The 26,786-nt window shown below is 56.6% G+C and overlaps 2 protein-coding genes and 1 pseudogene across 2 annotated transcripts in view; 2 read left to right on the plus strand and 1 right to left on the minus strand.

Annotated features, from left to right (window-relative positions):
* The first annotated feature begins 1,954 nt into the window (after positions 1-1,954).
* LOC119098602 (tubulin alpha-3 chain-like) lies at positions 1,955-4,228 on the plus strand (annotated as a pseudogene).
* Positions 4,229-5,496: 1,268 nt separating this feature from the next.
* Positions 5,497-7,154, minus strand: LOC119098092 (39S ribosomal protein L32, mitochondrial-like; the record flags this gene model as incomplete). The annotated part of the gene is made up of 3 exons (XM_037221020.1): positions 5,497-5,972; positions 6,538-6,691; positions 6,947-7,154. Coding segments are annotated over 3 exons (483 nt in total), but the record flags the coding sequence as incomplete, so codon positions are not given.
* A 3,216-nt stretch (positions 7,155-10,370) lies between these two features.
* LOC119098093 (decaprenyl-diphosphate synthase subunit 1-like) overlaps positions 10,371-26,786 on the plus strand; it is a 34,872-nt gene continuing 18,456 nt past the window's right edge. Inside the window, exon 1 of the mRNA XM_037221021.1 lies at positions 10,371-10,551. Within this exon, the coding sequence (XP_037076916.1) occupies positions 10,399-10,551 (153 nt within the window). The 5' untranslated portion in view covers positions 10,371-10,398. The remainder of the gene's footprint in view (positions 10,552-26,786) is intronic.

Here is a 26,786-nt window from a genome sequence, read left to right on the forward strand (position 1 = left end):
GTTTTTTTTACTCTGAAATGCTGTGAAGACAAAGGGAACAGAAAGCGCGTTTTACCGATGGTACAAGCTGGCATGGTAATCCATACCAGTGGCGTGCTGAAGGCGTCTGTATCCCATAAACGAGCCATGTCGCCGCGCTCCTGCTTGCGCACTGACGAAGCGAGACGCAGGCTGGCAGCACGCTGTGACCCAAGGACCAGCGACTGCTTGGGGGTGCCCCATACAGCGGTCGCTGTCAGCCTGATCCACTAGTCTCACCTGAACCACGGCCCGTGAGCGGGGCTGGCGAGAAAGCGATCGCCGTCCACGGCCTGTCACAAAAATGCTGTGACTGGCCGGTAATGGCTGGTTCAGAGAGCCGTGTTCCGAAAATCGCCGATGAGCGGTCACTGTCCTTGAGTCCTTCGATAAGCGGTCCATACCGCAAGGGCGCTGAAACGGACGTTGCTCGATGATCCTTGTCGGGATATCTGTCATGCATGCATGAACTGTGTCCGCGGTCAGATACTCGTAGACGGCTGTAACTATCCGAGTCTGTCGATCGCTGTATCAGCATGGCTCTCTGGCCATGGCTGTCTGGCCAAAGGTGTCGGCTCAGATCACCCGCCCGGTGGCCCCTGTCACAGTATTCGCTGTCAGCCCCGCCAGAGACCCCCCCCCCCCCGTCCCACCCCGAGTGTCCGGAGATGCCGCTTCATCCCTTGCCAGACCGCCCCTGTCACAGTCTCCTGACCGTCAGGCCCGCCAGAGGCCCCGCGAGTGGCCAGAGGTGCCGCTTCAGATCCCCGCCAGACCGCCCCTGTCACAGCCTCCTGACCCTCGGCCCCGCCAGAGGCCCCGCGAGTGGGCTGAGGTGCTGCTTCAGGTCCCCGCCAGACAGCCCCTGTCACAGCCTTCCGACCGTCGGCCCCGCCAGAGGCCCCGACCCTCCGACTCGCCGTTGTTGGCCGGCCGGCCGGCGTAGCGCCAGACAGCGGTCCATGGCCGGCGCCGCCCGTCCCAGCCGCGTCAGCGACAGCCGGCATCGACCGGACCTGAGTCACGCCGTCAGATCAATACGGCCGGCAGCTGGTCACGGCGACGCCCCGCAGCCCTGGACGGCCGCGGCGCCGGTCCCGGCCATGGCTGCGCGCGGCGCGACGGGCGGGCCCAGGGCGCCGAGGCGGGCGGCCAACGGAGCGGGAGGGGTCGGTACGGGGAGCAGGCGATGGGGATGCGGGGTTGAGTAGTTGCGTGAATGCTACTCCGAGGTGATGGCGGCTGGACGTGGCAAGAAGATGAGAATGCATTGGACTAAACCAACCAACTGGTCGGAAACCGAGATGCCAATGCACTCCCAGTGGGGCGGTGGTCACGTGGCCCATGACTGTATGCCTGACATCCGGTAATCACGAGTGCTTGCAGCGCCCTGGAGCTCGTGGCATAAAGCCTACGCCAGTAGCCAGTAGGCACCTACCGGGTTTCGCTCCGAACTGCATGCAATGCCTTGCAGCCATGCACCCGGCAACCTGAATACAAGCTCGGATCAACAAGCTATGGAGACTGGCATGGAGTCCATTTGCAGATTGTTTTCCGGCAAAATTGCTTTTGAAATTGCCGCGTTCTGGAAGAATGGTTGTGCGAGAATACAGACTGTCATTACGAGGGTGACTGAGCTCATCCGCTGAATGTGTTATTTGCTTAGCTCCGTCAACGCTCAAAGGTCAGCTGACAGGCGCTAGCTGAGCGTCCCTCGCTCTCGAGGTACGGCAGATGGGCGTGAAGTTTGGGCTGACACGACTGCGTAACATGCATTAGATTCATAGCACAGTTTCTGCTGAACAGTGCTGGCTGTCCCTCACCAGTGTGCTAGGGCTGAACAGCCCATGTTCTCAGCCATTCAACTGAACCACAATGCCAATGGATGCTTGCACCTCTTAACGACGTGCTCTCTGTCCGGCAGCGCGAATGCATCTCCGTCCACGTGGGCCAGGCGGGCTGCCAGATGGGCAACGCCTGTTGGGAGCTCTACTGCCTCGAGCACGGCATCCAGCCGGACGGCCAGATGCCCTCCGACAAAACCATCGGCGGAGGTGACGACAGCTTCAACACCTTCTTCGCCGAGACCGGGGCTGGCAAGCATGTGCCGCGCGCCGTGTTTGTCGACTTAGAGCCTTCCGTGATAGGTAAGTGCTACGCTGTTCCTTGGGAGAGGGCTGCGAAATTCTGAGTTATCGACAAGTTTATCGACTGTTCTGACAGTTATCGACCAGTGCTCTGTTGTCCCTCGGGAGACGGCCAGCCCAGAGCCCTCTGGGAGTGGTGTGTGCTTCGCTTTATATGAGATAGGGGTTATTGTGGCCTCGAAATCCGTGAACGCGTACTTTGTCACCACTGGCGATTAGTTTGCTTTGTCCAGGAACCGTGCCAAAGGGTATGTGCGATTGTGCGAGCAAAATTGCGACCTATATCCTCACTATCGGCAAGTATTGAGCTGTGGTCCTTTGGGACAGGTTACTGGTTATTGTGTACTCCAACGCTACGGTCGATGCGTGTTTGTTTGAGTACTAGAAATAATGGCGCATGCGACCCGAGCCGAAGTCCATGGTCTGTGTGCGTTCTACCATCCAGCCGAAGAGTAAACGGATGACGGTTCCGCAGACGAGATCCGCACAGGGCACCTACAGGCAGCTATTTCACCCCTGAACAGCTGATTACGGGCAAGGAGGACGCGGCCAACAACTACGCACGAGGCACTACAACCATCGGCAAGGAGATCGTGGATATCGTTCTGGATCGGATCAGAAAGCTGGCGGACCAGTGCACGGGTGAGTGTTCGACCGCAAAAAACCGATGTCAGGGAGCTACCGAAGAATCGCCTGCACTGGCCACCTCGAGATGAAATTGGCTTATGTGAGAGGGAGGAGTGATCTGAAACTGTAGGTTCGTCTGCAATGTGCTGCTGTCAGGACGACACAAATTTTTGCATTGCTGTAGGCCGTTCATGCTAATCGGACTTAAACGAAAGCTTTGGACTTACGCAAGAGCTGGGTTAACATGCTTGTGTCGTTACCGATGAAACGAGTGGACCCTAAGAATCAAGCAGATGTTGAATCGATCGTCATTTCCTTCACTCAGGTCTGCAGGGCTTCCTGATCGTCCACTCGTTCGGCGGCGGCACCGGCTCTGGCTTCACCTCGCTGCTGATGGAGCGGCTCAGCGTCCGACTACGGCAAGAAGTCGAAGCTCGAGTTCGCCATCTACCCGGCGCCACAGATCGCCACGGCCCGTGGTCGAGCCCTACAACTCGATCCTGACCACTCACACCAACGCTGGGAGCACTCGGACTGCGCCTTCATGGTCGACAACGAGGCCATCTACGACATCTGCCCGCCGTAACCTGGACATCGAGCGTCCGTCGTACACGAACCTGAACCGGCTGATCGGCCAGATCGTCTCCTCCATCCCGCCTCGCTCCGCTTCGACGGCGCCCTCAACGTTGACCTGACCGAGTTCCAGACCAACCTGGTGCCGTACCCGCGCATCCACTTCCCGCTGGCCACCTACGCGCCGGTCATCTCGGCGAGAAGGCCTACACGAGCAGCTGTCTGTGAGCGAGATCACCAACGGCCTGCTTCGAGCCGGCCACCAGATGGTCAAGTGCGACCCACGCCACGGCAAAATACATGGCTTGCTGCATGCTGTACCGCGGCGACGTCGTGCCCAAGGACGTCAACGCCGCCATCGCTGCCATCAAGACCAAGCGCCACCATCCAGTTCGTCGACTGGTGCCCGACCGGCTTCAAGGTAGGGCATTAACTACCAGCCGCCGACGGTGGTGCCCGGCGGCGACCTGGCCAAGGTGCAGCGCGCCGTCTGCATGCTCTCCAACACCACCGCCATCGCCGAGGCCTGGGCCCGCCTCGACCACAAGTTCGACCTGATGTACGCCAAGCGCGCCTTCGTGCACTGGTACCGTCGGCGAGGGGCATGGAGGAGGGCGAGTTCTCCGAGGCGCGCGAGGATCTGGCCGCTCTGGAGAAGGACTACGAGGAGGGTCGGAGTGGACTCGGCCGAAGCCGAGGGGCGAAGGGGAGGAGTACTAAGCCGCCAAGTGCTGATCTCTGCATTTCTATTAAGATCTCTTTGTTGTGTTCGCGATTTGCCCGCCTTCGTGAGGCTCCGCTTGAGACAAGTATGCGTGCAGATCTACCAAGGCTGCTTTTTATGGCTGTGCTAACAATGAATGGCGTGGGCATGGCGGGGTTATCTGTTTAGTACGTACCCATTTGCAAATCTAGTCATTGGTGACACTTCCAGTAAGCAGGATGTTTGCTGTCATCCGGACCAGGCCGTGGAATTCACTTCAAGTACCCATAAAAACCAGACGCGTGCGTCACAACGAGAGCAAGGGTACTGGATAAGTTGGAAAGGCCTGAGAACGCCGTCAAATTACATCTCACGGGCTACCGATTTCACGACGTGCTTCGCTTTTCAAAGAGTGGCTACAACAAATTGTCTCAGATCAGAACGTGCTGCCTTCTTTTTGCTACTTACGCTCTCAACAACAGGGACAGCGGACGGTGCGGCACCAAGACAAGACAGTCGGATGTGTTCATTTCCGCAAGAATACATCTTTGATATGCGAATCGCTTTCTTTAAGTGAGCAAATACCATCGCTGGGTGAACGCACGAGATAAGAGAAGGCGTAAGCCGCTGTCTTTTGGTCAGTTCCACCCCCCGTTTCTCGTGATGGCGGGCTGCGGGCACGTTACAAAACAATCGCATGTTGATCACGACCCGCCAATGTTCCTCAATTACTGCACACGAAGGCTTGATTTTGCAAAACTGGTTCTGCATGTGCCAATGAAAAATGCGGCGTTTGTGGCACTGAGTCGAGTAACACGTGGTTCGCCGGGCGCAGTGACTGCACCTGCTAGGCTGTCCAACTAATTTTACATGTCCTAGAACAACGAACATTCATAAAGGTTTTCGAACCCGACAAATCGCGGACGACAAAGCTGACTGACACTTGGGTGCTATACCCTTGGCCGTAACATCATGCGTCACAACACCAGCATAATTGAAAACACCTTTCGTCATCCCTCTACACTATCGCCAGGTGGCACTGCAGCTCCAAGTAATCGCGAGTAGTGTTTTACTTCGTAGCGTCACGAAGGAAGGTCACGAAAAGGGCAATGCTGTTACCGAGTGGGTTTCATTTTTGTTGAAAGCGTGCAACCGTTCTGCCAATAATATGGCTAACACTCATGGAATCATTACGCTATAAAGGGCGAACTCCCCGCGATGAAAAAGCTGTACCTGTGAGAAACAAATGTTGCAGGCTTTCGTGTATCTGGATCTAAAGCAATGTTCGGTAGGCCTAATCCCATAAGGATTCATTTCGCTGAAGTCCTCATGAAACGGTTTACTTATTCTTGTGACATCGCTTCCATTCTAAAGATTTTGAGCGAACCAGTCGACATGTTACAATCAGGGAAAACCACGACGTTACAAAGGTAAGCCTTTATTAACACAGCACGACCATTCAGCAAAGCTAACTCACACTAGCCAATCACTGCTCTCCTAACTCACATCACCAATTCCGAACGCCTTCTTAGCGTCGTCCTGCATACACAGCGAACCTCTCGCCCCTCGCCTCGTCTGATCCCGGGCCAGTGGACACGGTCACACACCAACTACGAGCACCAGACGGCACGCGGCGGGCCGGGCTGAGGCAGCCAAGCGGGTGCCACCACGCCCTTATCTCTCGCTCCGGCCCGTGGATGCGACCCCCGCACCGCCGCCTGCGCGGATCAGGCCGGGATCAGACGGCCGCTGGTCGGCCAGAGTCGCGGCAGCGCCCGCTCTCTCAGCCCAGGTCCGAGGGCTTGACGGCCGCCGTCTCGACCGGCGGCGGCGTCACCTTCTGCGAGAGGTTCTTACTGAACCACTGCGGCCGTTCCTTGGGTAGCTCCACCAGCCGCAACCGTCTGCACACAGAGAGTACCACATCAGCGACAGGCGCAGACCGCGCTGGACAACGGGGGGCTATTTTCCTACACTCCTCACCAAAGCCAGTCAAACTCACTGCTTTTGCAAATACACTAAACTTTGAACTATCTAGTAGTGAAAACATGCGCAAGTCAAATTAAATCCGCGTTGATCTGTGGCACAAAATGGCCTCATGTGTAAACCAACGTCGGCACAAAGACGGCGGCCGTCTTGAGAACTCATGGATCCTGAAGCCATCACATGCCACAGATGGCGTGCGACGCACTAGGTATCATATAGAACACTGCACATTACTCCCTGGCTAGGGGCCCTTGCGGATGGGTCAAAAGGTACGCAGAAAGCAAAGCCAAGTGCTCTGGTCTTTACAGTGCTCACTTCATACGTCTAAGCCATGTGTGCCACAACATTAGCATGTCATTTATCAGCGCTATTCCGAAAACAGAGCACCACAGACTGTATGCAGAGCATGATGAGCCGCCACAACGCAGCCGTCACATGGCGTTGCCTGTGACTGATGTTCCGGTGCCAGCCTTGCTGACGTGCCGGTGTCTCACCTGCGCCCGCTGCTCGTCGACTGTCTCGCGCTCGCCCCGGTACACCACCGCCACCTCGCGGTCGGGCGGCTGCAGGCCCTGGTCGGCGGCCACGGCGCGTTGCATCTCGCGCGTCTCCTCCATCACGCGACTGTAGCAGGTCACTGGCGGCGCGGACGGCGGCGTTAGCGGGGCCAGCAGGCGGAGCGCGGCTCTAGGCCCGAGGGCTGGGTCGGCAAGCACGCGGCAGAAGCGCTTGTGAATGTTTCTGCCAATCGAAGCCAAAGTGCGATGAAACTATGCTGTACACAGCACCTCTGGTGTATCCAAATAAATCAGGCATATCAGTCCTGGCTATGTAGCCAACAACCGAAAGTGAAGCGCTTTCAGGGGTCCAAAGGAGGCAGGGAGCCACTCACTGCACAGCATGCCGGGGAGGTGGTGGCCACCGCACTTGAAACACAGTAACAGGCCGCGCTTGGGCTGTATCAACTTGCGTCCGTTGGGCCAGTTCTCGGCGCCAAAGCGGCGCGTGGTGCGACGCTCCACAGTGCGGCGGTGCTTTGGCACCGCCCACAGCAGGCCGTCGTCGGCCTCGGCAGGTGGCAGCACCGGCGGCCGCCACGCAGCGCCACCGGCCACGGCGAGCGCCGCCGGCGGCCCGAAGCCGTCTGAGGGCACGACGCGATCAGTTATTGTGCAGAACTGCAATCACGGCACTTCGGACGCAGCATTGCGTGTTGAATCAGTGTCATATGTGTTATGCATAACTTTCATAAATGTGGGCTATGAATACACCTTCAAATGTATTTTCTGAACACTTTGTATGCTTGTGTGGCATGCTTACCCATTGTAGGTACAAGTATAGAGTACACACTAGGAGAGCTTCTTGTATATACCTGGACGCCACAATATTTATTGTCGCACCCCCATTCAATGGGAAACTATGTGTCCAGCCTTTTTGCCAGCTGGGATAACAGAAGACCACACTCAAGCCATGCAAAGAAGCAGCATGCTCTAGCCCAATAACCAACTGACCCTTCACAGATGCCTTCCAGCTAACTGCCAATTATTTGGTCAGGACAGACAAACAACTTTTTGGGGAGAAATAAGCAAGCCCTGCATTCTCTTACCTTTGCCAAATGGATGGTTCAGGACTGTATTACAGAACAGGGCAAGGATGGCAAGCAGCAAAGAAACAATATCACAATATTGAAGTAGAAAATACCACATATCCTTACCATGTTTTACATAGCCAAAAATTATTCATAACATGGGGCAATTCTTTGCCAATCAAGCATAATGCTAAGTAGATCAGCACTATATCTATAACCTGCAAGATTGTTTCAAACTTGAATATCATACAAATGAATAAAAAGGTATGTTCTGTAAACCATTCTACAAATAAATAAAAAACACTTTATGCAAATAACAAAACAGTTTCCCATGACCAATAAACATGTGAATTCCATGTGAAGTCCATGTGAAGCTGACTGGTAGTTGCTGGATGCAATGTTACAAATGCAATTTCACAAGACATAAGAAATCATCAGTTTGATGCTTTTAGCCATGCTGGTAAAATACCAAAGCATTCTTAAATGGCCTTCATTATCTAAACAAGTCACGGCATCTTCTGGTGTCCACAGATTAGTGCACCAGTCTAAATCATTTGCTCACCAGTAAGTTAGTAGTTATGTTGGTGTGGGGAGTCCATTTTTTAGTTTATTTCTGCACAATACAACTGTTTCAGTCTTCAATCACAAAGTTAGTTCATGAAGGCTGCTTTGCAAAATGGTGATTGAGGTGAACAATATTAAGTCTCAGGGGTGTCGGCCATTTATCTATTCATAGGTTTTCATTTCCTTTTTTGCCATCATTGTGGCACCCCAGTAATTATAATTAATTCCATCTTTCCTTTTTAGTTGAATATTGACATATGCTACAAATTAGGCATATCACAAACCAAGTCAAATGAAAAGCATCTGAGGCCTTACTATCAAGCAAGCCACTTTCACTTCCTCTTGCAGAAAACAGTTAACAGATGTGGTTTCCAAAATTAACAATAAAAACTTTTGAAGATGCAACTAATGTAAGCTTCAGGAAGCTGCTCTTACCACATATCATGACATTCCAGTTCACAAATAATCATAATATGTTCATACACATGGGTACATTCTCAATCCATACAGCAATCAAATGAAATGCTTCACATTGAAAGACATCAAAACAAGCATCAGATATGATGAAATGAGCTAACCCATATGGGATATGACAACTCAACAATCATATATATATATATATATATATATATATATATATATATATATATATACATATATATACATATATATATACATATATATATATATACATATATATATATATATATATATACATATATACACACACACACATATATTTCTTGTCCTTTATCACCACTGCATTGATGACCAAATCTCAGGATTTAAGTGACTTTTCATGGCATCATGGATGCTTGGGAACCCTAAATAAGTATCACCTAAAATATTATGCTCCTCTTCACAGACACGGAGCTCAGAAGCTAGAAGTGTTCAGGTTTTAATAATAGCATGGCTGTGGACCACACCAACTGATCTTCAAGATGGCTATTTTGGTCCAAAATCATACAAACTAAAGGATTCTTTGTAACATACACTAACACTGCTCTACATAACTTTCTAATAATGTTTTTAGGAGTTCAAGCATAACAGAATGCACATACTTAAGATCAGCTTTAATCATTTATGAGTAATTTATGAGATTTGTGCTGATCCACATGACATTAGAGATGTACCTCAATTTTCTCATGCTATCACTACCATGCCATATGCTTAACACAACTACAATAGAAACAATCTTGTGCAGTAAGTTTAAAAAAGACATGCCTAAGAGCATGACAGCAGTTGAAAACCTGACAAATGCGGAACATTCAGTCTTAGGGCAACTTCTGCCTATTTCAATTACCAATGCTTTATTTTGTGCATCTCAGTACATTTTGTGGTTTCTGTGGTCTCTGACCCTCCTCAAGACATATTCCAAGCTTCCACCAGCTGCTCCAGAGCAATGTCACGAACCCAAATTGAGGACTTCCTGCCCAACAATTTCCAAGACTCGCCCCAAATAATAATTGTTGCCCCAACTCCGTTTCAACAAGGTCTTGTCAAAATGTGCAGTATTGTGCATGCTGGTTAATAACCAAACTTAACTTGAACCAAGCATATCTCATTCCATTTAAAGCTACAGAATGATGAATGCATGCAACTGCTGGTTTGAAAAAAAAGAACGCAGGGAATTACGGCACTTACTCGTTAGATTTTTAAAAATGAAGACCGCAACAGAATCCACAAATCTTTCACACTGCATTAAAATTGACGCCATGGTTCGAAAAGACATTATCCAAGAACACAATCAGATTTCACAAAGATTTACCACCAAATACAATACGAACTCCAAACGCAACGTGACTTCACTATCGACCCGCAACACGTTTTCTTTTTCTCAGAAAAACGTTATTAACAAGCCGTAAACACGCGTTTCCAGAGCCAGCGCTAATAGCGCCATTTCATATCACCTTATTAGCCATATATGTACTTCAGAAAAATCATCAACAACTATTAAAAATAAATATTTATACTTCATATTTTGATGCTAGACAAGTCAAACCATCTCAAACATCATTTCAGTCTGCAAAAAAATAAATTTATGCTCATATAAAATCGGTATTGACGCATTTTTTCTGCATACTGAAAATCGAATATTTCTATACATGCCCATAGTAGCTAGTGACATCTACCGACAGCTTCTCAAACGATCATGTGGCGAAAATTTTCGTGGGCACCGCTCAGTCCTCGACATGGCGAACGCCGCGGCGGGTCGGGTGCGTAGCCTGTTCGAAGGGTTACTGCTCGTGAGAAAATGTGCAAATGCGAGAACAAACTCTACGCCCTCCGTGAGATGGTCACAATACAGGACTATACACGAAAGCAAGGAGCATCTCCCAAAGCTGGTAAGTCTGCAGAGCGCCATGTATGTCTTCCGTGCACTGAATTGGCCACGTGATTGCAAAAACCAATAACGAAACGAATGTTACATGTATTTCTTGCACAGTTCAACTCCTATTAGGATTAAGAATCTAGATGATGAGGCAATGCTAGGAAGATACATCTTGTACAATTTCTCGAAAGTGTGTGAAGTTGTGCGCCTGACAATTATGATGGATTAAGGCTTATCTAGCGGAATTGGTGCATGCACATTTGCAGCAGACGACGGAAAGTGGGCGGAGAGCGTGTGGAATATATGGGGCGCGCGAATAGCTCGGTTAAACGGCCGTATGAGCTCAGTCCGATCCATTTCGTATCATAAATGCTGGAAGCTGCTTTACAACAGGTATTTTTTTCTGACCGCTATGCTGATGCAACAATGGTGAGCCGCAGTCAGGTAGGACAGATAGTTACGTAATTTGTTGGCCGGCAAGACAGATAAGATATTTGAAGGCGCGCACGAGGCAATGTTGCCGCATCATGATTTATGTGGCTATCCCTTGCACTTTTAGAACCCGCAAAAGATCGTGATGCCTGGCCCATCACGAAAATAACGCTAAGAACATGTCAAGTCTCCATCTAGCCTGGATGTTTGTCAGTTACATACCAATGAGTAGCAACAGAGGACACAAACCGCTATTCATTGGAATGAAATTTTGCCAACCAATCTTTGTGGTGGTCCTGCGCTCAAAGACGTAGCCAAACTCAAAGGCTGGAGAGTCGGTCGCTTTTCCGGTCCCGGAGAGCTGGAGGACCCGTTGAGTCCCTTCGAGACGCCTGAATAGCACGTAAAAATGCTTGTTTTTGTGTTGCTCCGTGAGAATTTTAAATGCGAGAATGATGACTGAGCTTTTAACAAATTTCCGAAGTCGTCTGAGGTCCCTGGATCGGCGGTCCCTGGATGGCCCCTATATTGGTGGTCCCTGGATGGTCATTTACTGATTTGTGGTGGGTCTCTTTGTAAAACTGGTGGGCTAAGTCCGACAAGAAAGATAAGTCGAAAGCGCTATGTTAAACCATGGAGCCCCTCAGGCAAGTTTCTTCCTCTTTGGCGAAACGCTTGCCTACACCTACGGGCCCCTTCGCCCCAGCCACCTCCACGACTGAGGGTGTAGAGCGTTTTCCCTTCAATATCGCGCTGCGTAGTTATTGGACGGGCGCTGAGAACATGTCCATTTTTATCTGATTGCCAATGGAGTGAAAAACTTTCAGTTTTTTGCTATGATGGCGGCATCTCAAAATGGGGAGGCGTTGCTTTATCACGTGGGTCGCCAATGGTGGGAAGCATTGCCTGCTCCGAAGCCACTCCCCGCTGGCGACATCCACACAGCCAATGGCTTCAACGCTTTGGCCTCAAAACCATAAGTCTCCCCCAGAGTTGGTACTTGGGTCATCAGATGGGTGGTCAGTCCCCAAGCGGCGATTTCTGGCCACCCCCTGGTCATCGACATGGTATTCGATCGGATGACAACCTTTTCCAACAAATCGTCTCGAGCGTGGATGCGCTGCCATTAAAATGTTTTGTACTAGGACAAGATATTCATGGACGCGTGTAACACCTTTTGGGTCACTTCTGCTAAGTGCGTGGCTCGGTGGGTTCCCCACGCCGGAGTTCTTGCTTGTTTAGATGTGCCGTAGCGTGGCTGTCCCTGTGATGAGTGCAGTAGCAGGAGGCCGTAGGCGACGCATGCTAAGAATGCGTCAGAAAGTTCAGAAAGCGCAGACCGAATGCCGAACTGTCCCCGATCATTTTGGGAGAGCGTCGGCCCTGGATGCACACCTCGCTGTACTTGGACGATGACAGGGACGTTTACCCCAATTTTTACACCCACAGCGGAGCATGAAATGAATGGGCATAGAGTACGCTCCGTCCCGCCCGCCATCCCCCCCCCCCCATTCTCCCCATCCCCTCGAATCAGTTATCAGTCGGTGGCGCCTCTCCAGTTTTGGCGGATGCCTACTAGCAGTGATCGTAGATCCTGTCAAGAAATGGTGAGACAATATTTACGCCTCTTTTCCCCCCATACAACTTCGTATGATTAAAGTCGATTTTCCAAACATGGGTCCGTTCCCCTCCTCCGCTTCCGCTGTCGTTGCGTTTTAGCGCCCATTGTACGGGAGAATGGCATTGAATCGTGGGCTTTAAACTCTACACACCGTTCATGTTGCATTTTTATCTTGCTCGGAGGGTTTTGCGTGGAAGACCGAAATGGTGAATCTGGAACTAAATCGTTCGCATGGGCAAGGCTGGTCCGTAGGAAATGGGGCCCGGGACATTGTCCTGAATTATAAAAAAACGGCGTTTTGTCCCCTCCAATTACGCCCTTGGAATGCACGGTTTTTACGTTTTTCCCATTCAAAATGCCATTTTCAGGTCAGGCTGTGTACCCCCTCCCCTCCACACTACTCCGACTTCTTCAGTTCTGATTTGTCCCACAATCTCAGAGACCTGATTACACCCTAGCTCCTGCCGTCCTCCTCTTTTCACAAATGGCTTAATTGATGGTTTCTCTTTCGTCCAAAACGACCGCACACCCTTTTAGTTTTATTGCCGCCGTGTACACGTCGATCAGACACGCCGCTATATTAGTCGCCGGTCGGTTAAAGTTATTTGCGCAGATTTCCCCAGACGCGTGACGCCGGCGGTCCATTACGCGCCGAAGTATCTTTTAAAAACCGGCGGCTTGCGACAATGGCCTTCAGAGAAGGGCCCCGCAGATGAGCTGTGGCCGCCATTGCGGGCAAACGCTGCCTTCGTAATGATAATGGCTGGCCTTGCGCTTTTTTGATGCGTGGAGCTTTTTAGTGGTTCCCATCCACGTTGTTGTGTGGACGCACCGTGCATGTTGTCAGGGTCGTGCATTAAGATTCCTTTCAGGGCAAGCTTGCCACCCCCTGTCGCCGTTTTACTTTCGCATCTCAGCCAGCTTACATGCGGGTCAAGGCTGCGGGCGTGTCCCCGTGGTGTTTTGTCAGTTTGTTCATCGATATTCTGACCATAATCTGATTCGTGTTAGTTTTGTTAAACTTTCACCATATTAAGTCCAGTTGAGTTGGTGCATGCATTTCCAATCGCCATAAATTGTTTCGCCGACTTAATAGTGCCGTCGGCTCATTTTGTTTAGCCGTGATTTCTTCCACTATGTACCCAGCTGCCTAGCGCGCGCTTCCACCTCAGCGACGCTGCTATGCGTATGCCATGCGCTGTGCAGCCCGTTCGGTGTGCGCCGGCTGCCGAGCGCGTCTCTCCACGGCGCCCGCACCTTTACCGGCTGTCGCTCATTGAGGCGACAAGTGCTCAGCCGGCCGCCATCTGGCGTGGCCGCCGGCCGCCGCGCCGCCGGGATGCGGCCGGGGCGATCGGGCGGCGGCGGCGCCGCTGCCGCCGCCGCCGCCGTGCCAGATCCCACGCTCAGGCCGCGCCAGCCCCGACGACCGCGCCACTCGCGCCCGCCGCGTTTCACCGGCCGGCCGGGCTGTCGTCCGAACGGGCGAGCTCTGGATCAGCAGCAGCGCCGGCTGCTCGGTCGCCGGGCGAGCGCGGCGCTCGGCGGCGCGGGGACTGCGCGCCGGCCGCTACGCGCCGTCCGATGCTCGGATCCACGACCGCCGCCGCCTCTCCGGCCGAAGCGTGACCTGCGCCGTCTTCACCCCGCTCGCGGCTTACCGCTCGCTGAGAGCTGAGTCGCTTCACATTGTATTTGATATTTAGCGGGGCCTGCCTGTGGTCGCGTCCCGCTTCTACCGGGCGAGCGTCGCTGCCGGCCATCTGGTGGCCTTTCACTGTGTCATCGTCACGCGGCCGGGCACTGCGAGCGGCACCTGGCAGCGGCGCTCGCCGGCGAAGAAGCGGCACCGCTCCTCTGCGGCCGGTCCGGCCGTCCGGCGAACGCCCACCGGCCTCGCGCCGTTTGCCCCACTGCGACAGAGCTGCGCTCACGGCTCGCAGCGGCTCATGCAGCCGCATGTCCATCAGCATGAAGGTGATCTGGGTGCCATTCGGTGGCATCGTCCACCTGATGCTGGCCTGGCGCAGCAGCCGCCTCGACGCAGTGCTGTGGCTCCGCCACATCTGGGTCGCTGGGGCAGCGGGTTTGCAGCACGGCGTCGTGGCTCGCCTCACCTCCGACTGGCCGTTCGGCGGCGCGGCGGCGGCGCGCAGCGCGCGGTATGTTCAGCCCATAGCCAGCAGTCCTAAAAAACGGTACTCGGCGGCCGGCGGCGATCGGGCGGGGCGCGGCGCGCGGCGCGCGGCCGTGGGGTCAGCGGCACGGCCGGGACGCGGAAGAGCCGTCCCCCGGGCGGCGCGCGCCGGCCCTGCGTCCCGGCCGCGCGGCTCGTCCCGCCCGCCAAGTCAGGGGCGGCCGGGTGTGAGGGTTGGAGCCCGGCACCGCCGCGACAGAGCGGACGAGCCGACAGGCGGCAGGAAGGTCGCGCCGGCGTCGGTCCGGCACGGCGCCGGCACGACGCCACCAGTGGCCGGCCAGTAGGTCGTGACCGCGAGGGCCGACAATGACTCTGCAAGAAGCGGGTATTGGAGCAACTTGGTACACACGAGGGCAGCCCAGCCAGTGGCGCTGCTGTCGATCTATGCGGCGGAGGCAGTGTCGACCCTGTCAGCGCTGAGCCAACGCTGGATGCAGACTCTAACCTCTGAGAGGGATGACTGACATTGTTATGGCGATTGCATGATCTTGCTGGGACGCCGTAGGCGATAGAATGACGTGTTGAGTGACGGCTGCTGGACAGATAACCAACTTCGCTCGCAGCCGGGCAGACTTGGCCCAGATCGTCCTCGGCAGGACAGATGGAGTCCGCTGGGCAGATGCAGACTCGAGTGGTCGCGCTTTCTTCTTCGCTCGGTCCGGGCAGGCTGTCAGCCATTGACGCCGGCTCCAGCAGTGGCTATCGCTTTCTACCAAATAGCAGGCATTTCGTCGGCGGCTATCGGTGGTCACATCGCTCTGACCTGAATTACGCCGAGCGGGAGGGAGGGAGGGAGGCCCGGTCGGCCCGCCCCGCCCCGCCGGCCGGACTGACGTCCCTTCCGAGCCCCAGCCGCCAGTTAGCGCCACGTGCGGGCGGATGCCGCTCTCAGAGAGCCGACTGCGCCGGCGCCGGCCAGCGTCTGCTGAGCCGGTGCCGGCCACTCAGCTGTCCAAGCATGCAGGGCGCGTAGGCCGTGATGCATGGTACCGATTCTGAGCCCTTTCTCTAGATGGGACCTAGCGATGACTTTTCCTTTGCCGAAGATGAGCCGTGGTTCTAACCCGTCCTTCAAAGGTAACGGGCGTTGCGAAGTTTGTTTGCGTGGTCAAAGGGCTGCTGAATTTCAACACGAGGCTCGAGGGCCGACTGGTGCAAGCATAAGACGCTCGATCCTGAGGTCCACACTGACAGCGTGAGACCATGGCCTCCTACGCTCTGGGCTCCCGAACTGCTGACTTTCTTGCGGAGTAGAATGACCTCTTGGGCGTGGCGGTCGGTTCGCTCTTGAATACGGTGGCTGCCACTTCTGTCTTAGCAGCTTGAGCACGGCTATGTGGAGCATGCACTAGATTCGTAACATCGGAGCGGTGATACTGAGGTCGGATGCATCTGCGCCTTTACTTGGGGAAGGGCTGCAATGAGAAACGTAGTGGCAAATGGAGAACCGAACCGAGTGATTGGGAGTCGGTTTCCACGCCTATGTCGTCTTGTTCTGGTGCAGGCGCGCGTCGGCGCCCATGTGATACGCTTCGATTCATGCGGCACGGTTGGATCGAACCTTTCGCCATGCTTCACACCTGACTAGACAGGTATCGTGCAGTCGCCACCGCTCGCCACATCAAACAGGGTGGCGGCTCGCTCGTCTCAGCACCGCTCTCTCAGGCGGTGCACGGCTGTCTCATTTGCGAGATGGATCCGCTCTCTCGGCGTGAAGAACGTGTCGCCGCCAGTTGGAGAGCTGCCTGGCCATTGTGTGTCCACAAAAAGCTGCTGCGCCACCCCGTGCAAAGCGGGCCGTAGTTCGCCGCCGTGGTGCAACAGTTCGTCCCGACCAGGGCGGGCCGTCCGCTTTCTCAGCTCTTTCTCAAAAAGCTACTGCGCCACCCCCGTGCAAAGCGGGCCGTAGTTTCGCCGCCGAAGTGCAACAGTTCGTCCCGACCAGTGCGGCTGTCCGCTTTCTCAGCTCTTTCTCAAAAAGCTGCTGCGCCACCCCGTGCAAAGCGGGCCGTAGTTCGCCGCCGTGGTGCAACAGTTCGTCCCGACCAGTGCGGCCGTCCGCTTTCTCAGCTCTTTCCCAAAAAGCTACTGCGCCACCGCGTGCAAAGCAGGCCGTAGTTCGCCGCCGTGGTGCAACAGTTCGTCCGGACCAGTGCGGCCGTCCGCTTTTCGCTGCTGCAAAAACAAACACGTTCCATCGGAGCGCGGTGTGGGAGCCGCACATGGCCACCGGCGCTCGCTCAGCCGCCGGGCCCGAGCTCACGTGAACGTCACGAACGCGGCGCCTCCGAGCAACGCCTCGAATACGAGCATTGAAACCGAGAGCTCTCGTAAAAAGCCGACGACTGAAGCCGGCAGGCGGCGTCCGTGCCGACGCGCCGGACGTCACGCAAGCGCCGCCACAACAGCCTGTTCAGCATGCGCTGCACGCGGCGGAGGCGCCAATTAGCACGGCGGATCGCGGCGCCGGGGCGACAAACAAGCGGTGTGGTGCGTGTCACGTGGCCGTGCCGGGCGCCCTTGGCCCGCTGACCCGCACCGCGCCGCCCCGGACGCCCCTCTGGGCGGAAGTTGTGCAACACAGCGCCTTGCGTTGCACCATGCGACGTCTCGCGCCGGGGTGGCCGCCAGGGGGCACGCCTCGAGCGGCAGGGGTCGGCAGGCGCGCCGGCAGACGGCGGCGGGTAGACATGTCGGCCGTAACTGGGAGACCCTCGCGGTCCTTGGGAGACCCTCACGGTCCTCTTTCCTACTGACTGAACCGTCCCGCTTCCTGCCACCCTCTATCCCTCTCGTCATCTGTCCCTACTTTCCTCGGTTCCTGGCCATCTCTCCCATTGGTCCCTGTCTCCCTGTCATCTGCTTTGTCCATGCACGTTCTTCTCCTTGCCAACATCCCTCCGTGACGTCATCCCTTCCTGGTCTCCACTCTATCTGCCATTTTCTCCCAGCCATCGCTCTCTCCCATGCACTTCCACAGAATGCCTTCTCTCCAACCATTTCGTGCCCGCCGTGTTCTGTCTCTCTCTCCCCGCCGTGTTCTGTCTCTCTCTCCCCGCCGTGTTCTGTCTCTCTCTCCCCGCCGTGTTCTGTCTCTCTCTCCCCGCCGTGTTCTGTCTCTATTCCCCCCGTGTTCTGTCTCTCTCCCCGCCGTGTTCTGTCTCTCTCCCAGCGGCGTTCTGTGTGTCTCCCCACCGTCCTCTCTGTCCTCGCAGTCCTCTCAACGTCCCTGCCCTCCTATTTCCGTCCCTACCTTCTCTTTGCCCTGGCTGTCCTTGTCCATGACTTTTCTCCTGTTTACTTGTTCTTCTCTCTTTGCAATTCTCTCTTCCGGAGTATCTTTCAGACCCTTGTTCTCTTCTTGTCTCCATATTTATTTTATCCTCCTTTTGTCTCTCTCTCCCCTCCGTGTACTACAGCACGCCTTCACTCCCCCGAATTGAACGCAGCATATGTGCTCCAAAATTCCTCGCTTCAAACAGAGGAATTCTCCTGGAAATCACCGTTGAAAAGTCAGGAAGCCGTGCACGGCGTGAAACCAGCCCACCGCTCGGGCGCGGCGTCAGCCTACAGTGCCAGCCGGGCTGCTGCGCAGGCTCTCGGGGCGTGCGGCGGCCAGCCTCTCACGCGTGCGGTGGCGTCGCACCCGTCCGCCGCCCACCACCGTGTCGGGGTGTGAAGCAAGCCGTTCCGCGCCGGCCGTCGTGCCGCTCTCCCGCCGCCGCCGCCGCCGCCGCCGCCGCCGCCGCCGCTCGCCGCCCGCCGCCGATGGCCGTCCAATCACCGTCGAAAGGCGGCGCTGCCGTCGCGGGGCCTCGCTGGGCCTCCTGCGCCGGGCGCGCGCCGATACTACACTACGCGGCCGAATATTTTTTGTCGCGCTGCGATGATCGAAGCGGGTCAGCGTGACCCGATTCTGGAGCGAGAAGCGCGGCCGGCCGGTGAGCGTCTCCAGCCGGGGCGGCGGCCGGCGCTGCGGCCATGCGCGGAACGGCCCGCCACTCCGCCGCCTCGCGCTGCGGTCAGGGATGGTCCGAGCAGCGGCCGGCACAGTGCGTGTTGCCGCACTGCGTGCTGCGCATTTGACTTCTAAGGTACCGGACAGTCGTTGGCCCTGCGTGTGCCGTGCGGTGTGCTTCTCATGGTATCCACTCCGAAACGGCGCATCCGTCATGCCTCACCATCCAGCCGCTCATCCTCGTGAAAAAGGCCTGCCACGCGCTCCATTGGTGGCAGCGGGCTGCTGACCGGGCCACATCCGCCACCTGACGGTGCGGGCCGCGCCGGCCGCGCCGGCTGGGCCGGCTACGGTGAGCGCCCGTGCCGTGTGGTTGCCGATGGGTATCGCACGCGACACTTGTAACGCATGGCCCGCTGGTGAAAGGATGCAGTCTGGCGCCGGCGGTGGCGCGGCCCGGCCGGGCTGGCGTCAGTCCCCGCGACAGCTGGCTCCTTGGAGCCCGTCCAACGCGACGGGAGTGCGCCGATCGGCCGCCGCCTCCCACGAGCGCGGCGGCACGCCAGGCGTCACGTGCCGCGCGCCGCGCCGCCACCCCCCGCCCGAACGGGCACCGGCGGCCGCCGCGCGCGTCCGATGCGGCGCCGACCCACACGCCAGCTGGTGAACAGCACGCGCCGCTCGCTGGCCGATACAGCGGCGTCTGTTCCGGACGGCGGGCCATCAGAACATGCACGCGTTCAATGTATCGCCATCTCCCTCACGAACAGGTGGATGCCAAACGTCGCGCATTGCCCTGTGCATTTTCATCTCTCACGCGAACGCCATTCTCCGTCTAATCATGAGCTACCCCCATACTGTCGTCAGGCATCACATGCTGGTTAATGCGACAACACCTCGCACACCAACATTAGACGCCACGTCTTATCGAACACAGCGCCGCGAGCTTCCTAACGACTGACTGAACCCTGGGTCTGAAGGGCATATAAACCCGCCGAGTAATCTGGCCTGAGACGGCTAAATCCGCAGCCATTCATGCCCTGTCGTAGTCCGGAAACAACGCAGCATATTAGTATGCGGTTTTCGAGCATCTGACTTTTTGTGCTCTCGTATGATTTGATAGCCACATTCTTGTGTCGCGTCAGGTCATTGATGCGTACAGTCGTTACTGAGGCAATTTACGGGAAACGCCTCGCTTTTTGTTAGCATTCGAACGCACGGCGTAAGTACATGGTGACATGTTACGATTTGTCCGCATTGATGAGGGCGTATTTATCCAGTGACTGCAGGGCGTAACAGGAGCAGGTTGGGGGTGCCGGCAGTGTAGTGGTTAACGCGTCTGCATTAAATACTGCGCGTTTAGGAAACCACAGGCACGGGGTTCGATTCCCCACAGCGCCTCCCTTCCTGCCAGGGTGTGAAGCAGGGGACGCCACACAGCCTCAGCGGTCTGGTGCATCTGCTGTGTAATTCCTGGCAAGCATGCTGCACTCATCGCTCAATAGTGCACCATGTCGTCACCCCGCCTGCTTAAGCAGAGTAGCAGAGTAGCGGCGTGCATAGGGCAGCATGGGCTTTGTAACTGAACTTACCTTGGTTACGGATTGTCATGTCATAGCGCATTAGTGTGGATTACCATGTCGTATCGGTCACCAAACGTGGAGAGAGGGCCCCGTCGTCTGTGGAGAGAGGGCCCCGTCGTCTGTGGAGAGAGGGCCCCGTCGTCTGTGGAGGGAGGGCCCCGTCGTCTGTGGAGAGAGGGCCCCGTCGTCTGTGGAGAGAGGGCCCCGTCGTCTGTGGAGAGAGGGCCCCGTCGTCTGTGGAGAGAGGGCCCCGTCAGAAGCCTCCCGCACGCGGACCGTCGGCGTCCTGTGGACGTGACTCGGCCCGGCCGCCTGCGCTTCCGTCGCCAGTCATGACGTCCGGTGAGGCGGCACAAACAGGCGATATCGGTCGGCGGCGTGTCCGATCGCTGGTGACAGACTCGGGCTCGGCTGGCGGCGCGGCGGCGCAACTTCCCTTATTGTCTGGCTTCCGCCCCGCCGCCCGGGGCCAGCGTGCCCTGAGCCCGCGCGGTCATGCCGCCCCGCCGCCCGGGGCCAGCGTGCCCTGAGCCCGCGCGGTCATGCCGCCCCGCCGCCCGGGGCCAGCGTGCCCTGAGCCCGCGCGGTCATGCCGCCCCGCCGCCCGGGCCGTGCGTGCCCTGAGCCCGCGCGGTCATGTCGGCTGCCGGCAGTCAAGGTTGTGCGGGCCAAAACGGACACTGAATGTTCGGGCGGGGACCGCGGATAAGCCATGCCACCTTATGTATATTGCAGTGCCGACTTCCACATATTCATGCTGTTTGATTAAACACTTTAATCTTCATTGCTCGTCTGCATTGATGACAAATATGCGTTTGTGCCACAGGGACATTCATATGTATTGATGCTGTAACCGTTTACTTTTCCTTCAACCATAAACTAGGATAATGCCAAACAGGGTCTCAGCATACATCGATTGGCTGCGTTAACTACCTGCAAGCTATCCGCAGAAAAATGCCTCTCGAGCGTATTTCAACACTTCATGACTGTTCCTGTTATATAATTATGTGTACGGCACGAAGGACAATGAAATAACGTCTCTTGGACGTGTGATGCTTCGGAGCATCGTTAACGACAGTTGGTAGACAGTGGACAGCAACAACACGTCAGCCAATAGTTGGTCGTATGTTACCAGCCATTGGGTGCCGGCCGGTGCTCGGGGCACGGCGACACCGTCGTACTCCGACACCGACACTGTCGTACTCCGCCACTGACACCGTTGTTCTCTGACACTGACACCGTCGGAGCACGGCGACACCGCTCAACACTCCCCGTCGAAACCACCGCGAGAAGCAGTCAGCCGCGCCCAGCTCCAATAAAATCGCGCGTAGTCTGCCGGAGACGCGACCGAAGGCGACTCCGCTCATTTCGAAGCGTTTCCTCCGCCCACCGAAGCCGGCACGTGACGGTAATTAACGCCGACGGCGGTCGACATCATTGATTTGTGTCGGGCGTCGGGGGTGAAAGCCGGCCGGCGGCTCACGGTCGGACGCAACTGGACCGTGGCGCGGCCGCCGCCGTCCGTAGGCATTTCATTAGCGGCGCGCTATCTGCGGCGCACGGGATTTCTCCCCATTGTGATGCCGCGCCACCTGCCGCCGCTGAATGCCGAGTATTCACGGGAATATTACTGTGTGTTTTGAATACTATATCTCATATATAGCACACAACATATTCGATTGTGTCGGTATCATAGTCGTGTATTACCTATATCCTTGCGTAGTATTTTATCATATAATTTCATAGTATTATTTATTACGAGGACAGAAGTTGCCGTTCAAGGACCCGCGTCTCCGCACGGGATGGAGGGGACGCTCTCTGGCGCCGCTGCAGCCCTGGAACGGGCGCAGGCTTTGCGCTGTGTAGTATCACAGCGGGCAGGCTCTGGCAGGGCGATGCGTTGCAAGTTGTTGATCCTGACACGCTATTGCGCGCGTAAAGCAGCCATTCTTCGCCACCATGAGCAACCGCTTGTGCCATGACCTTACCTTGACTCTAATCGCGACAAAGGCACTTGTCGCACACACATGCGCCTCAGGCCATCATCATGTAAGGAAGTCACCGCCGTTTCTGACGCGGTCTGCCAGCAGCCAGTCGCCCCGCCATGGTGGTCACAGCCGAGCGGAGAGCGGCGTCTGGGGCATGCGCCGTCCGTCTGCCGGGGACCCCGTCACCTCGGGCGCACATTGACGGCCTGGAAGGGAGCACGTGCTGTCGGGCGCGAGGGGTTGCTGTCGCAGGCCTGCGCCGGACCCCGTTGGTCGACTCACGTGATCTGGCCCCCGGCTCAGATGCATGCTTCATGAACGTTGCCCCATTTTGCTGGTGGATGCTGACTTGGTTCTGGTCGGAGTCGTCTTGTGTGTTTGTTTCGTTTTGCCTTCGAATGAAGTGTCCCGAAGTTACCAATAAAGCTACAAAGGCTCTCAATGCTACAAAAGCGAGTAGTTTCTGATTACCGGTTGATTCGTAATGAAGTAACCAAACGATCCTCACAGGACCAACGGACTCGAGACTCGTCCACGCCAACTAAAATGCCGTTTGCGGTACTTCTTGTCTTGTGCCCAAACTGGGACATCCGTGCCGTCTCATGTTTTGTGGGTCACCGGTTGGTCTGCCGCGTCGGTAGTCCGTGCTCGGTATTAGTTTAGACCGGCGTTAAGCCCGTGGATACCGTGATACCCCGCTGTAAAGCAGCCGTGGCGGGGTCAGTGATAATATGCCGCCGTGCAGCGCTGGCGCGGCCTTGCTGCCGCGCCTGCTGCAGGGCGGCTGGCGCGCGGGCACCGGGTCAATCGGTTCGGCGCGCCCCCTGCCTCTCCCACCGCCGCCGCCGCCGCGCTGTTACTATGCCGCGCTCGGCCCCCCTTCGCGCCCGTGGGCCTGTGTGCAACGGAGACGGCGCACTTTCACTGTGAGCGGCCGTTTGGCGCGCGGCCGGGTCACGACCGGTCGACTCCCAGCGATCGGCCGGCAAGATAGGCTGCAGGGCTGGCTGCTGGCAGGCCGACAGCATTCCGTGCAAGGTCGTCCGGCCGATCTGGCCGCGTGCAGGCCAGTCAGGCCAGCTGGGCACGGCGTCAGGCCTCGCCCATCTCCCGCGAGGCTACGGACGACCGCATTATCTGTCGAAGCGTTTGCGTGCTGGCGTGCGGCGCTTACTGGCGCGACGTTGTGGCGCTGCTGGTCGAGTTCGGATGTCGGTGGTATGTTCATGCACAGGCTGTTTAAGCCCAGAGCTGGAATGCCAAATTTGCTGATCGGTCATCTGCTCTTAAACTCTTTTTTAAACTTGCTCTTAAAACAATCAGCATCTCCTCTCTCTCTCTCTCTCTCCCTCCCCCTCTCTCTCACTCTTCCTCTTCGCTTGCTTTCCTCTTAGCTGTCTTCGTTGGGACTCGCCCGTCACTCTTTTTCATGTTATTTCTTCCCCCCATTAATGTGTTTTTGCATGTCCACGTCCGCGCGCTCTTTGCTTTTGTTCTTTAACTCTTCTGTGTCTTTTGCGTCAAGTCTTTTCTCTATTCGCTAGCTGTCTTCTCTGGCCCGGCTCAAATTTTCTCCGCAGTCATTTTCTGTTGCCCTAACCCCCTTTCGCTGTTTTCCACTCGGCGCTTCCCACCGCAGGCGAGGCGGTGTGGAGAAGTCGTCACCCGTTGCCCGTACGTTCATTGGTTCTCGTGTCAGAGAACGGGCTCCAGCCCCGGCTGCCGTGCGGACATAGCTCGTCGCGGAGGTGCGCGAGCAGCGACCTGTCCGGCCGCTGAGGGCGCGATCCCCAATCACCACGGCGCCGCCGGCCGGTCGGCGGCGGTCGGCACCACCACCTGTTGCCCTTGGTGTGCGCCTCAGTTGTGGCGACCCTGGCCTTCACCGACCCCTCGGTCGCTGGCAGTCAACAGCGCAGTTTCGCCCCTCATTGAGCCGGCACCCGGATGCGCTTACGCACAAGGCCGCCGTATGGAACGCACTCCGTCGTGCCCGGCCGGGCCTCACGTATCATCGCGTCACTGAGCTGGTGTGGCGCCGGCGGCCGCGGCCCGTTGCGGTGACCCGACCTCGCCGCTCGCGGAGCGGGGCGACCTCCCAAGGCAGCCAGGCGCAGCCCGCCTCCTTCCCGGTTCGGACGGGCCAACTCGGTCGCCAAGGTCGACAACCCTCTGCGCGGTCACTGGCCGAGGCAGAGCGAGCGCGCAGCGACGTCCCGTGCGCCCGGTCGGCCTGACGCCGCCGGCGGCCGGGGCGCCCGGCCCGGTCCGGAGATGGCGCCGGCGAAGTCACTCACCTGGTCAGTTGCGATGGCATCTGGTTTGTGCGTCCAAAATCACCGCATTCGTGTGGCAGAGTGCAGCATAATAACATCCTGGAGAGAGGATGGGAAGAGCGAAGAATTAGGGGGAAATGAGATGCAGCGAAGTAAACAAGATGATGCGTAAGGTGACTTACCGCCGATAATAGACGACGGACACGCGCACAAGGTGGCGACCCATTACGCATTTGAGGGACAGTGATGTATGGCCGTGTTTGTCCTGCGCCGCGTGTACCGAGAAGTGGTCTCATTTCGGGCGACTGTCGGCGGCGTGTCTTCGTGGTTGTGCCAAACACCGGCCAAACAGCTTTCTCACGCCGTCTCCCCGTTTTGGCCGGCGCAGGACGGTTTCCCAATGCCCTCTTTGGAAATGAGGTCAGCGCTCGGGCTATGTGCGTGCGGCCGTCACATGACCGTCCCCACTGCTCCGGGATAGGGCGAGGTGTGCCTCGGTCAGCTGGGGGGGGGGGGGGGGGGAAGGGGGGAGGGGCAACAGTTGGCCTCACTCCTCGCTGACTGGGCGGTGGTCACCGCCGTTCGCTGTCGCCGGAGGTTCTCTCTGTCGGCTATGTTCACGGTGATCACTGTGACTGTGACGCCCGCGCTCCGCTAGTGGCCGAGATCAATAAGCACGACGGTAATTTCAAGGAGCATGCTTATTTCAAAGGGAATGTTTCATTTCAGCATGCGTTCAAACAAACACTGGTTGAAAGCCGGCGATAGTGGTGCGAGTTTTCAAGTTTATTGCGCTGTGTGTACGATAGACCTCGCCGGGTAAGGTGGTTTTACTTTTCGACACCGGCACTTTGTTCGACGCACAGACACGATATTACTGTGGTGCGGAATGCGTAAAATAAATAAAAAGCCAAGCAATCGCGTGTTAATGGTTTCATCTTAATCAACATTCCGGAAGGATGCTGTTACTGGTGTAATGCACTTTTTTGCCGTCGATTAAGTCGCACTTAAAAAAGCAAAGTCAAAGAAAGGCAGGACTTCCTACACTCAAGCTCGGCAAGGAGGCCATTCTGGGACTTAATCGGCAATGTGGTGATATTTGCGTAGGTTTTCCAGTGATCTCCAGAATCGCTAGCTCAGCTCAATACTTCGAGTAAATGGGAAGCATTCCCTCGAATTACTGGCGTTGAATAACAGTGCGGTGAGCTGCACATGCCCACATTCTCTTGCTCCCGCCTCAGGCTCGCCATTGTCCATTTCACGCTGACTGACGTGGTGTGTGCACACCCGCAATCCGTCGCATTCCGACCTGCCGTGCGTGACGCGGTGCCACGGCCGGGAAGACCAGTGAGAATGCCCAGTGGGAGGGGAGGCTGTGTTCGATGCGCGTGACGACGGCAGACGTGACAGGCTGGCCCTGTCAACAGACAGTGGTCGGGCAGCGTCGCCGGCAGCTGCTGGTCCACCGCGGGTCAGAGCCGGGCTCGCGCCATCCGCCACGTGCCGCTGAGCGCGGTTGAGCGTCGGCCATTGTGTGGGCGCTCTGCCGTGCCGCAGAGGGACGCTGTGTGGAGTTGCTGGACGCTGTTGATTGGGCTTTTGACGAGCGGGCAGGCGGAGTCGATTTCATTGACGCGCCAATGATATGGAGCGCGGCGCTCCATCGGGCTTTCATTGGTAGCCAGTTTTTGCGGGATTTTGCCAGAACAGGTTTGCCCTGTGTAGCCTAGTCGTCCAGGCACCATTTTACATTCAATTGCAGCCAATCCGGGCTCAGAGCTTATCCGGTTTGGAAACCGGCTGTTCGGGGACCGACTGAACCGTGACGACAGTCTCGACGGGCTCAGCTTCGCTGCTCGTTGAATCTGCTGCCCAGCATCGCTGCTGGCCGGATGTGCTGCTCAGCGGCGCTGGAGTAGCGCCACTGGCTGAAGCACGGCTGCTTGCTGAATCAACGCTGGTGAGTGGAGCACCACTGCTGGCTGTGATAATGGGCATTGGCTAAGTCAACAGCGCCGGCCAGCCGTGCCTCCGGGCTCGCTAGTGACCGCGCGGCACGTGAAACCCCTGCGAAGGTCGCCACACGCCAGCGGCGTCCCGGCGCGCTGGGGCCTGGCGGGCCTGCCAAGACTGCTGCCGAGACCGCTGCCAAGACCCCTGCCTAGACCGCTGCCGAGACCGCTGCCAAGA

The sequence above is a fragment of the Pollicipes pollicipes genome, unplaced genomic scaffold (genome assembly GCF_011947565.3).
Source record: "Pollicipes pollicipes isolate AB1234 unplaced genomic scaffold, Ppol_2.1 Scaffold_4740;HRSCAF=5597_pilon_pilon_pilon, whole genome shotgun sequence".
In the NCBI taxonomy this organism is placed as follows: Eukaryota; Metazoa; Arthropoda; class Thecostraca; order Pollicipedomorpha; family Pollicipedidae; genus Pollicipes; species Pollicipes pollicipes.